Source organism: Pyrus communis, chromosome 13 (assembly GCF_963583255.1).
Source record: "Pyrus communis chromosome 13, drPyrComm1.1, whole genome shotgun sequence".
Lineage (NCBI taxonomy): Eukaryota > Viridiplantae > Streptophyta > Magnoliopsida > Rosales > Rosaceae > Pyrus > Pyrus communis.
Genome location: NC_084815.1, coordinates 1,337,721 through 1,350,138, shown reverse-complemented (window position 1 = coordinate 1,350,138; position 12,418 = coordinate 1,337,721). Strand labels below are relative to the sequence as shown.

The window sequence follows — 12,418 nt, the reverse complement described above, 5'->3', positions numbered from 1 at the left end:
CAAAAATCAATCTTCAATCGATGTCTGGGCTATAATAGTATGAAGATTACCAGGTCATTATATAACCAAAAGGGCATAAGGTTGGCCAAGTGTAGCCCTTCTTAACCTTTTTTTGGGGGCTTAGCTTCTCAGTTAGATTTTAAAACATCCAATAGTATTTTAATTAAATTAACTAATAAATTTAAGTATAAACTTAAATCTGATAAATTATTGAGGTGATTATATTTAGCCCCTTCAGTTGGAGATGATATATGAGTATGGCCTGACATTGCTTATTGAAAAATATTTTTTTGCAGGGCTATAATTCTACACGGGGATATGTTTAGCTCTTTCGGTTGATGATGTTCTAAGGGGGTGGAGGAATGAGCTAAGTCTTACAATGGACTTACCATGATAAATGTTGTTCAACTTTGTTTTTGGCGACAATCGAACCTAAGATCTCTCAATTACAAATGATTAGAAATACTATTAAACTGTAGTACTAAGTGGTATTTTTTATATTATTTTTAAAATGCTAAGAAATTTTCACTGAAATATAGTAACTTTAATAATGGATACAAATACGATGGTCAATAGGATAACTAAAATTTGTTGGTGTAAAGATATAAAAAATGGGTCTACAACCACAAAAAACATAAGTTTTATTCCGGACGGCCCATATCCAAAGTCTCCGTTCTTCAAAACCCCATTACTCCGTCTGACACAAAACCCTAGCCTGCCCGCCGGATCCTGCGCGTCGTAGCCAATTTCTGATCCGATGGGTATCTCTCTCTCTCTCTCTCTCTCTCTCTCTCTCTCTCTCTCTACATTCAGTTCATATTTTGTATGGAATTCCGGTCCTTATTTTGTTTTCGTGTCTCACATTTCTGAGCAACAAAATGCATGCCAAGGTGTAATCTTTTTTCTATCGTCTGTTAATATTTGGTTTGTATGATATCCACGAAATTCGTTACAAATGATGTTTTGAATCTTCTACAGTTGCTGATAATGTTCTTTTGTTTAATCGGCAATTCAATTTTATCGAAAACGATGAGTTTGGGGAGTCCAACGTTGGAAAAGATTCTGTAGAAATCGAAGCACATTTGTGTTGTCGTTTGAAATTGTGAGGAGATACTTGATTGAACAAATGAACTGTTATTAAACATCCGGTTTTGTTTCGGTTTTGGTGATACTAGGGTTTTACAAGTACCAGTCGGAGATATGGAGGAAGAAGCAATCCGATTTGATGAGGTTCGTGCAGAGGGTGCGCTGTTGGGAGTATCGCCAGCATCCTTCAATTGTCCGAGTCACAAGGCCTACACGCCCTGACAAGGCCCGTCGCTTGGGGTACAAGGCTAAGCAGGTAACGAGAATTTCATGAATCACGTTCTTTATGCATCTCATCGTTGAATTATGACTAAGGTTAATCGGCATCCCAATCTGTTTACTTTCACATGCATACATTGGCCATGAATTGATTATTATAGTCGTATTGCAACGCAATACAGAGTTACGCGATGTATAATTACTGTTGTGGATTGTATTCTTTTGTTACTGACCCGTAGGCACAATCCAGTGTATTTGCTAATTAAACTGCATTCTGATGCTTAGGCATTTTTCCCGAAAAGGGTGCTTGTCTAAAATCATCGAGTGCTTCCTGAGACTAGCTAAACTAAACCAAGCAATCGGTCTTCTACCGAGCAAGATCTTTTGGTGGTTCTTGCTTTGTCTTGGTCCGATACAGTGCTCTTTTTTAATTCCTTTGCCCCTTGTGCTTCTTTTGTTTCCTTTTGTTATGCACCAGTAGGCCCAACCAGTGTATGAGCTGGTTAAGCAGCATTCTGATGCTTAAGCATATTCTTCTTGATGGGTGCTTGCCTTCAATCATCAAATACTTATTATGACCAGCTATACTAAACCAAACAATCGATCATATACCGAGTGAGATCTCTTGGTTGTTCTTGCTTTTGTCCCGATCTGATACAGTACACTTTTTAATCTGTACCTTATATTTTGTTTTTTACATGTTATATAATGTCTGTCCTTGCGCATCATTTGTTCCCCAGCACTGTTTAAATTAATTAGTCGATGATTTTCTGGCTGATGATTTAAGTAAAATATATTCCAGGGTTATGTTGTTTATCGAGTCCGTGTGAGGCGTGGTGGTCGCAAGAGGCCTGTTTCCAAGGGTATTGTATATGGGAAGCCCACAAACCAAGGTGTGACTCAACTGAAGTTTCAGCGCAGCAAGAGGTCTGTTGCTGAGGAGCGTGCTGGCCGTAGACTAGGCGGTCTTAGGGTTCTCAACTCTTACTGGATCAATGAGGTTTGTGACTCAGTTTTAACTTCAATTCATATATTTGGGTTACAAAACCTGTTTTGTTTCTCTACCATTATTTTTTCAGGTGTGTCTTGGACCTTGGTGTTGGTTTTGTTTATTTCATGGCACCTTGCTTACGTCTTCTGCTTTGAAATCCTTGTACGCAGGATTCAACTTACAAGTACTTTGAGGTAATCCTGGTTGATGTTGCTCATAATGCCATCCGAAATGACCCAAGAATCAACTGGCTCTGCAATCCCGTTCACAAGCACAGGGAGCTTCGCGGGCTCACTTCTGCCGGGAAGAAATACAGGGGATTGCGTGGAAAGGGACACCTTTACCACAAGGCACGACCTTCTCGCAGGGCAACTTGGAAGAGGAACACCACCCTCTCCCTCCGTCGCTACCGTTGAGTCTGGTCATATTTTACCATTTATGTCTAGATGCTATTTTTGGGTAATGTCAGGAAGTTTTTTTTGTTACGAAGAGAAGGGCTACCTAAACCCAGGTTTTTCCTTGAGGTTTGAACTTTCGGTACTGAAATCTTGAGATTTCTTCAGCCTTCTATAGACTAGGCATAAAAACTCTCAAATGAGCCAAGGGAGACCACATGTGGCGGCGAGCTTAGTGATTGCGGACGAGTTATTCACCGGAGCACGCCGCCGCATAATGTTCTCTCTCGTTGTCTTATCACTCAATTTACACTGGAATTGTTTAGTCGTTTGATTATTCGAGTTTTCATTTCAATTTTGTCTAGCGAATTATTATTATTATTATTATTTTGCACGTGTTAGAAAGATGAACGTAATTAGGATCTAACATATAGACGATTTCGATAGTTGAAATTTATCATGAGGTTTCATTGGGAAGTAGCATACATATATGGTATAAGGAATGTATGTATGTAAATATTTATACTATTGGCCAAAGAAATTGTACCAAAAGAACGTACTCCAAACTTTTAATCGTTGTATATTTGTTTAAAAATACGAAAATCAAGATTTGACGGTTAAAAAGCTAAACGTATAATTTTGTGTGCATTAATAGGCTGAAGGTTAGAGATTACAATAAACCTCAAATGATTGGAAACTGACAGGCTCCAAAATAATAATGTATATTTTTGATAGTGATGGAATAGATTAATACAGATTCAGCAGGGATACTTGTATTGCCAAGCACGAAATCTTTGTCCCCACAATTTACGGAATAATGTTTTCATTATTTTCTGTTCTTTTTTGGGTTTGACAAAGGATAAAATATGAACTAATTTATACTATTAGGAGGATGATTAGAACTTGGACATAGAAGATGAAGTACGCTGCTGCAATCAACTTGTTTAAACTTATGTTTTTATAATTTTGTGTTTTATGAGTCGAATATAATATATATATATATATATATATATGATGAAGCCTACATTTTTTTTCTTCTAACATATGATAGGATATTCTACAATATAAGAAGGGAGATGCGGATTAGACTAAAGAGAGGGAAGCGCATTGCTTTAGTCAACTAAATTAAAGTTTAAGAAAAATGCTGTGGTGAAGCCTTATGATTTTTACAAAATTTTAAAGATTTTTTAAGCTACAATAATTTGCTTCCTATGCCTATGTGATAACAATTTTAGGTGTTTGATATATGGAATAGATGGCTTCGCGACCTTATTCAAGGAAGGAGAAGAAGCTGTGATGGCTTCACGGCTCTGCTCGAGGCAAGGTTTGTAGGTAACCTAGAAATCCGGAGAATTCGGATAAAAGGGAGCCGGAGAGGATCCTTTCCCTTGAATATGACATAGTAGATTAATATATTAATATATTAATAATACTGAGATTCATACATTCAACAAATTGATAAGATTCTTATAGAACAAAAGCAGCAGGAAAGAAGACACACTAATCTTTTGTCATTGTTGTGATATGGGCAATGCCTACTTGCATCTCCTTGCTGGTTGCGGTCCTCCCACTCCAACGTTCCTCATATACAAATACAAAAGGGCTTTTCATGCCTACGTACATCCATTTGGTTTATATATAACTAACGTATTGATTTGGAGCATGTTTGAGATTGCTTTGGATCACAAGCGCTTCCATTAGAAGCGATATTGCCAGAGACATCAAAATTTTGTTAAAAAATTCAAGTGCTTGAGATTGCCTCTTGTCATAAGCATTTTTTTGATAGTTTTTTGTGAAACGTAATAAAAGTTTGCTTACAAAACGGTTTTTACCAATTCCAGGCCAATCCCAAACGTATCCCTAGTTTTTTCTGTATATGGTTCATGTAATCCAAAGACGATATGAATGACTTAATTGTAAATATGGGACCTCAGAACGTCCACAAACTGTTTGATGAAATGCCTATTAGACAGAATTCGGCATCAGTAGGCCTTGGGACAAGCCCTGGCAGGACACCTTGGCAGGTGATGCTTGGCCTTAGCCTTTGAAGCTGTTAGAAAGATAACATCATGCCCACTAAGAGCTCGACTATATACCTCAACGAAAAAACTGAAAATTTTGGGCGTTGCGCGCACTTGGATCTATTACACTAAGATCCTACAAGGTTAAATTCCTGGATCCACCACTGGTGGCATCTAATTGTAGAAAAATGAGAATGAGATTGAAATATGTTATATTATTCGGGTGGAAACTAGTGGTACCATTATCATTTAAGGTTAGCTCAAGTTACGAGGGAAGGTGAGTTACTGTGTTAGGATTATGATAGTTCGGTGTTTGATCCCTCTAATGAGTAACCAACAGTACGGTTTAGGGTTTTAGTCCGAGACTAAAACCCTAATGTTCAGATGCATTGTCGCGCATGAGGTTCAACTTTTTTAAATTCCAGAGTTTGATTTCTGGAGATTTGATTCGAGGTCTTGAGGTTGATATCATGATCCAACTATGGGACTCGAGATTCTTAGGCACACATCATAGTCGGTGCCCAAGTATTAAAGTCATGTAGGATATCTTAGCAACATTAGAATAAGATGAATGCTTCTTCTTCTATTCTAACATCCATTCCACTTGACCAAATGTCACTTTAGAGAATAACGGAGTATGGACTTGGTCTTTTTCTTCTAGAGAGAATGGAAGAATTTTGAATATTTCCACACCAAAAATAGCGTCAAATGTTTGGTCAACTTATGCAAGTTGGTCCAACCGTCGAATGTGGCATTCTCTCTTAGAGTGTCACGTAATCAGACTTTCATCATTCATCCAATAAGAAACTATCGTGTTATTACAAACGAAGTCAAATTAATCAAATTACATAAAGTGCGCATTCGTGAGAATGAATAGAGTAAAAAAAAAAACTCACTGCCCGACCGAAGTTTTCCGCTGCGTGCCTTCTTAATTTCGTTAAGCCAAGATTCCAAACTGAACCGCCAATCAACCCATAAAAAGCTACAAGAAACCAAAAGCCAAACACAATAGGAAGAAAATTAACGAATACTTAATACCTCTTTGTCTAAATTAAGAACCAATTTAACTGACAGTGCAAATTGTCACAGCCTGAGAGAAAAAAAACAGAAAGAGTGGGAATCTACCTCAAAAAACAGTTGGCAAATAACTGCCAACCCAACAGAAGATTCTCAGATTAGTGACAGAAACACAAGACAAACAACTAAATGTTGTAAAATACTGCAACATTTTATAGTTTGAGAAAACCAACAAAACATAACAGCCGCTCTGCAAAAATATGAAAAACTCAGACACCCAAATCATTGAAAATGCTTAATGAAGCTTGTTTATGCTGGCATTTGGTAAAAGTTGCCGTCTTTTCTTAATATTTGATTAATCAAACACTAATCATGATTAAGAATTCGACAACTAGGCATGCTTGGTAAGCTAATGGGTGCACTGATCACCCACCCATTTGGATTGGGACCCCACCAATGAGATTCCACAGCCTCATCATGGATTCAGTCTAATGATCTCGACCGTTGAACTCAGATATCATGTTTTTTTGTAATGAGATTAGTTTCTAGGGTTTTGAAATTGTCAAATGTTGAATTAGGGAGTTGGTCGGTCCCCTCCACAAAGAGAGAAAAAGGAAAGCAGAAAAATAAAGGAGAAAATCCATTAGCAATAGATTAGGTCATTTTGGAATATTTAAAGGACGTCTTGACTCAATCATACAAAGTAAAATAAGAGTTAGAAAACTAAATATGACCAAATATATTTTCGGTGACCAATCTCAAAAAAAAGAGCTAACATAATCCGGAAAGAATAACGCACAACCAACTATAGATTAAATTTCCGATACACTACTAATATGACAATAACCGTAAGTATAGATTAGCCACAAATCGACATAACACGATATATCTGTAAAAAAATCACACTTAAGAACTCATATTGTCTGTAACTAGAACATTAAACTCTCCTAGCTATATCAAAACAACAAAACTCACCTAAAGCGAGACTACATAACCCAAAGGAAAAAGAACAAATGTTTATTTATTGAATTAAAAGAAAGAGAAAAGGGCGAAAATAGGGGGAGATTCTAGGGTTTGAGGGGCCATATCCCACAACGGAAAGGAGGTGAGATTGTCAAAAGGAGGGGGTAGGGAAGCTGCCGTCAATGTGGCTTGGTTGTCCAACCTTTTTTGCCTTGGCTCATACGCCTCTCTGTCAGCCTCGCTGGTTTTTTTATCGGTTGCAGTCAGTGTGTGTGTGTTTGTAGGTGACCCTTTCTGTCCACTCCACACCAAACTTTAGTCTTAAGCACCCTGGCTCTGGCTGTCCTCAAGGGAAAGGGATGGGCTTAAATTCCCCATTTACTTCTCTCACCACTTTTGGAATTCTTATATATGTATCCACTCTTTGTTGTTGAGATTTGCTTCTCAATAGTACATAAAATGGTTTCTTTAGTTTAACAAGTCTTGTCGCTATGCAAACATAGGTTAAGCCACTTAGTTGTGACAGAGTGTCAGTCATCTTCTCGTAAATTTGATTAGTTTAGCATTTGGGGTATTAGCGACCATATTTCTCATGATTATAACATATATATGGTACAAATAACGTCACTCTTCTGAAAAGTAAAGAAACACTCGACATATTAAAAGTATTGAATCTCGAGTTTGCATGTGAACACTCATAACCAACTAAGCTATATGGATTGCTGTTGCAATGAAGGATGAATGGTTAGCTTGAAGTTGCCAAAAAAGATGGTCGATGGAAATAGAATGACCAACCTAAATATATTTTGACACTCAAACGCATGCACGTATGATGATGTTCTCTTTTTACCAACGCATTATGCGCCTTGCGTGCAGCCCATGTGAATGAGTTAACCCTAAAAGGTTAGGTTGAAGTTGTCCGTCTACCAACATTTGCAACATCGATTGGAAAGTAACAACTTCATCTTGCTATGTTTCATACGAAGCGAAATGATTTTCATGCACTGTTTTTTTATGCACGTTTTGATTTATTTTGGACTTTTCGATCGAACAAAACAAAGAATTAATCAACAAAAATAAACAGTGATGTACAGAAAGAGAAAAATGATGTGTATAAATAATTTTCTGATACAAATAAGTAAAAGAAAATTGTAAATAAAAGACATGAAACTTGTATTTGTACTCCCATGGCTATACTTTTGGATACAAGCGTTTTTGGCCGTGCACATGAATTTGAGACAACGATAGAGACCTTACATGCGTTATATGGGGTTAGGTTTTAGCTCCATAGACATTGGTACAACTTAAAATATGTGCTCATCAATCTTAGACAATTACATGTACAATGATGGACAATAATAAATCGTTTCACTGTGAATTCCACATCTGAGATATTAAGAAACTTTACGTGAACCACTTTGTTTTATGTTACGAAGACTTAACAACACCAGACTTTCACATTAAGAGTGTATATAACATAGCTATTATAATGCATTTCAAGTTTGAACGGTCATAACATAGTATATTTTCATTTTTTTAATCGCAGGGATATTACTACAAGAGACAGTGAGGGGGAGGGGGGAGGATTTTAACCCCGGGCACAGAGCTTTGAAGATGGGTGCTCCATTGACCAGAGCAATTCACTACTCATAAGTTCATAACCATTTCTTCGATAAAGCAGAAATAAAAATACAGACAATCAAATAATTACAGATTGTCCGATTTGTGATACAAATAATCAGAGAATGTCTACACCTCAGATATAATATCCAAAACTCTAGAATCTTTATTAATGTACAAAACTACAACATAAGAAAATATCATAGTGTAAGAGTCTAAGAGATGGGACAATTTGTACTTCTTTTAGAAATTACTACAACTTGTGAGTAAGGTAAAAAAAAATTTTTTTTTTTTAATCAATGAGATTATCTACGTTTAAAAAGTGGAGAAGTGGACTAAGCCTCATAATATACTAAGAATAACGTGGTTCAAATTCATCCTTAACGAGAATCGAATATAAAATCTTTTACTTATAAGTGTGGAGAAATACTATTCGACAGAACTTTGAAATTCCGAGAGGGATTCAGGGCAGGTGGGTTGGGTGTGGGGGCTTACACAAACGGGCAGAGATAAGTTCATTTTAAAAAAATATTTCAGCCAACACCCCATTTCTTTCAGTAAAGCAAGAATTCCACACACAGACACACCCCCGTCTTTATCAGTTGTTGGCGGTTTTGGATCATTTCAACTAAAAGCATTTTTCTCCAAATTCTTTTCCTAATTTTTTTCATTCTCTTTTTCTTTTTTAATCTTTATTAATAATTGTACACATATTATGAATGTATTAAAAATTAAAAAATAATTTTATACAGGAAAAAATACATAAAATGTTACTACATCTCTTTTGTGACAAGTGACGACTTTTAAATGATTTTATGTCGTTGAAGAGGTTATTCATATATTTAGTGATTATTTCTGAATAATTATTTCTTCATTAAAAGTTTATTTTATTTGAGAAAGAAACATAGAAAAGAAATGATACAATTAGGTAGCTTGTGAGGCTTTTAAAAAAATAATAATAATTTTGTGTTTAATTTATTATAGAATAGTGTCATTCACACACTAATTTTTACCTTGTATACATTCTTATTAATTTTTTTATCATTGATTTTTTTCTATTCATTTTATTGGATGGATGAAAATTAGATATGATGCATAAGAAGTAAAAAGATGTGTGAACAACATCATCCTTACTATATTTTTCTTAATTTTTATTTTGATTATTTTTTAGTTATGTTGACAAGATTAATTTGATATTATTATTATTTTTTGTTGACAAAAAGAGTTTTGTATTAAATAGTTTAGATTATTATTTTAATTACTATTTTTCTTTAATCTTTTATTCTTATTTTTTGTTGGTTTATGTAAAGAACACAATTAGCTGTTGGCTTGACGCTTTAAAACCCTTTAACGCCAGCCTCTCAGCTCCCAGCCTCAGCCATTCATAACCTCTGCAAAAAAAAAAAAAACAGAGCAGAAAAAAAAATAGAAACAGAGCACTTCCACCACAAATTTCAAAACCCATCATTCCAAAAGCAAAAGCAAAAGAGAAAGAGATAAGAAAATATAGAGAATTTCACAAAAAGGGCTGGTTTTTGATTTTGTGAAGAGGAAGTAGAGGAGGTTGAAGAGAAGATGATGCAGACGGAACAGTCTCAGTCGGCGGCTCAGCCGCAGCAGCAGCAGCTGGTGGTGCAGAACTCCGCCGGAAGCCTCAGCTTCAACAGCAACATGTCGAAGGAGGACGAAGAGATGTCAAGGTCGGCGCTTTCCACTTTCAGAGCCAAAGAGGAGGAGATCGAGAGGAAGAAGATGGAGGTCAGAGAGAAGGTTCAGGCTCAGTTGGGTCGGGTTGAAGAGGAGACCAAGCGTTTGGCCACTATTCGTGAGGTTTGTGCTTTTTAAAACCCAAAAAACAAGGTTTTTGCTAATTAAACCATGATTTTTTTTTTACTCTTTTTTTTTGGTATTTTTAGGCTAAATTAAAGGGTTAAAAATGATTTTATGCAAAAGAAATTTGTGGGGTTTTAAGGGAATTTAACTTTCTGAAAATTCTGGGTGACAAAAGTTGGTGGAAAAAACTAGATCTCCAGAACAGGAAATTACATTAAATTGGGGTTTTTTCAGCAAAATTTTTTTTTTGGATTTTGGGTTTATGGGTTTACAAGGGTGTGAATTTAATGTGGCTATGAACACTTTGATGGAAGTAATTCCATTTTTTTTTTACCAATTTCCACAAAGTTTATCAAATTATTTATTTGTCTCATCTAACAGAGTGAATCTGGGGTTCTCTCCGCAACAAAATCTGAAATTTATCTGAGAATTTTCAACAACGAAGTTTAAAATTTTTGAAATGGCAAAAACAGATTCTGTTGTCTCTCAAAACCCTCAAATTTGTCAAATAGTCAGGTTTTATTTAGTCATTTGTTTATGTCTGCGACAACGATATAAGTCCAAGGATGCCTTGTTGAAAATATCTGTATCCCATGTGCTTCGTATTCTGTGGTTAAACTGGAAATATAGCCGTTGAATCGGTTGCTAGTAATTAGTAGATGTTTAATGGAGAAGTCGTAGTAAAAAGTTTTTGCAAGTTTGTTTTAACTCTTTAATTTCGCCTTTTGTCTTAAATTATGGAACTTCCAGGAGCTTGAAGGGCTTGCAGATCCGATGAGAAAGGAAGTTTCACAAGTTCGTAAGAAGATCGATTCGATTAACAAAGAGTTAAAGCCACTAGGGCATACCTGCCAGAAGAAGGTAACACATCTTGGATTTTATAATAACCACATTGTGGTGTTAATGTTTACTGCTGTGTATATGCAATTGTGCGTAGATTGGTGCGTGTTCGTGATGAATTTTGGGTTCGTAACTTGTCACAGGAAAAGGAATACAGAGATGCACTCGAGGCTTTCAATGAAAAGAACAGGGAAAAAGTGCAGCTTATCACAAAGCTAATGGAGGTTAGTTTGATGAATTGTTTTTACTTGTCGTAGCTACGGTTGTAGCTCTTGGACGGGTTGAACTTGAACCCCGTCTGACCAGTTCGGAGTTAGAGTGAGCACAGCTGAGCTGAGCCTGCTTTGACAGATCACCAGTCTTAAAATTTGGGTTAGGAGCTCAGCCCGTCCATACTCTTGCAACCGATACTAGTTATAATGTTCTTATACTTCGATTTACTAAAAGCATACCAAATGTTTGTAAAATTTCAACGTTTTGAGATTGTTTTGTTGTTGCGTTACATTTGATGCAGCTGGTTACCGAAAGTGAGAAGTTGAGGATGAAGAAGCTGGAGGAGCTGAGCAAGAACGTAGATTTGTTACAGTGAAGAAACTGTGGCCTATGCGGGTAACTGATGATCCTGATTAGGCTTGTGTGATGATGTATTTAAGGTGACTTTTTTCAATGTTTACATATATGGGTGGTGATTGGCTTTCGGTGTAATTTCTAAGTTGGTTTGTTTCATTAATTAGTGTTTGGTAATAACATTTTTAGCTGATTTAGGCAGGAAATACCCTCTTAAATTTAAACAGGTTTGTAACTAAAAGCATCCGGCCTTGCATTTTCCTTGCCATTTTTCCATGTATCCAAACACTGCGTAACGTCTCTTCTAGACTACTTCCTAGTGTAATGTGGGGTTCTTTAATTTTCTTTGAATTTTTTTCTCATTCATTGTTTTAGTTTTGAATGGTTTTCAAGGGCCATACTATTTCTGTAATAATGTAAAGTTTATTGAGTGATTTTGGGATCAAAATACAGTACATTTCGCTCGCAAAGTCTTCCAAAGAAACGAGGGATTGTCGTCGGATACAGAACGTAGGGATGTGGTATACTGATCCTCATGTTATAATACGTGGAATTATGATGAATATTGTATTCGTCTACTCATATTATAACGCATGTATTGGTGATGCTATTTTATAGATGATTAGTCTTTGGTTGTGTTTTCTATTTTGTTACTAGTTGGTTGAAAGAGTGCATTTAGCTCACAATCTTTCAAGCATTGCCACTACATTAATTATAGTTTGATGAGTTTACGTTTTGAGATTTAAGTGGCGTACATATCATATCACATTCATCGGACAGCAATTTACGTTATGGTAATGTGCATAAAAAACCACATTGCGCGGAAAAACTAGGGCTTGAAGACAACTCTATATAATGCACTGATG

At 36.1% G+C, this 12,418-nt stretch overlaps 2 protein-coding genes across 2 annotated transcripts; both read left to right on the top strand.

The window, feature by feature from the left end:
* Nucleotides 1-619: 619 nt before the first annotated feature.
* On the top strand, nt 620-3,049 carry LOC137713744 (large ribosomal subunit protein eL15-like). The gene is made up of 4 exons (XM_068453091.1): nt 620-761; nt 1,176-1,342; nt 2,108-2,305; nt 2,467-3,049. The coding sequence occupies exons 1-4, from the start codon at nt 758-760 to the stop codon at nt 2,710-2,712; spliced, it is 615 nt and encodes a 204-aa protein (XP_068309192.1). The 5' UTR covers nt 620-757; the 3' UTR covers nt 2,713-3,049.
* Nucleotides 3,050-9,674: 6,625 nt separating this feature from the next.
* Nucleotides 9,675-11,877, top strand: LOC137712699 (uncharacterized). The gene is made up of 4 exons (XM_068451833.1): nt 9,675-10,142; nt 10,896-11,006; nt 11,129-11,209; nt 11,500-11,877. The coding sequence occupies exons 1-4, from the start codon at nt 9,888-9,890 to the stop codon at nt 11,572-11,574; spliced, it is 522 nt and encodes a 173-aa protein (XP_068307934.1). The 5' UTR covers nt 9,675-9,887; the 3' UTR covers nt 11,575-11,877.
* Nucleotides 11,878-12,418: the final 541 nt, after the last annotated feature.

What these genes read in the sequence shown, in the direction of transcription:
- LOC137713744 (XM_068453091.1), top strand. An exon ending in TGGGGTACAAGGCTAAGCAG is followed by an intron (nt 1,343 to 2,107) that starts GTAACGAGAATT and finishes AATATATTCCAG; the next exon opens with GGTTATGTTGTTTATCGAGT. An exon ending in ACTCTTACTGGATCAATGAG is followed by an intron (nt 2,306 to 2,466) that starts GTTTGTGACTCA and finishes CCTTGTACGCAG; the next exon opens with GATTCAACTTACAAGTACTT.
- LOC137712699 (XM_068451833.1), top strand. Translation starts at nt 9,888, where the DNA reads ATGATGCAGACGGAACAGTCTCAGTCGGCGGCTCAGCCGCAGCAGCAG. An exon ending in GGCATACCTGCCAGAAGAAG is followed by an intron (nt 11,007 to 11,128) that starts GTAACACATCTT and finishes AACTTGTCACAG; the next exon opens with GAAAAGGAATACAGAGATGC. An exon ending in TTATCACAAAGCTAATGGAG is followed by an intron (nt 11,210 to 11,499) that starts GTTAGTTTGATG and finishes CATTTGATGCAG; the next exon opens with CTGGTTACCGAAAGTGAGAA.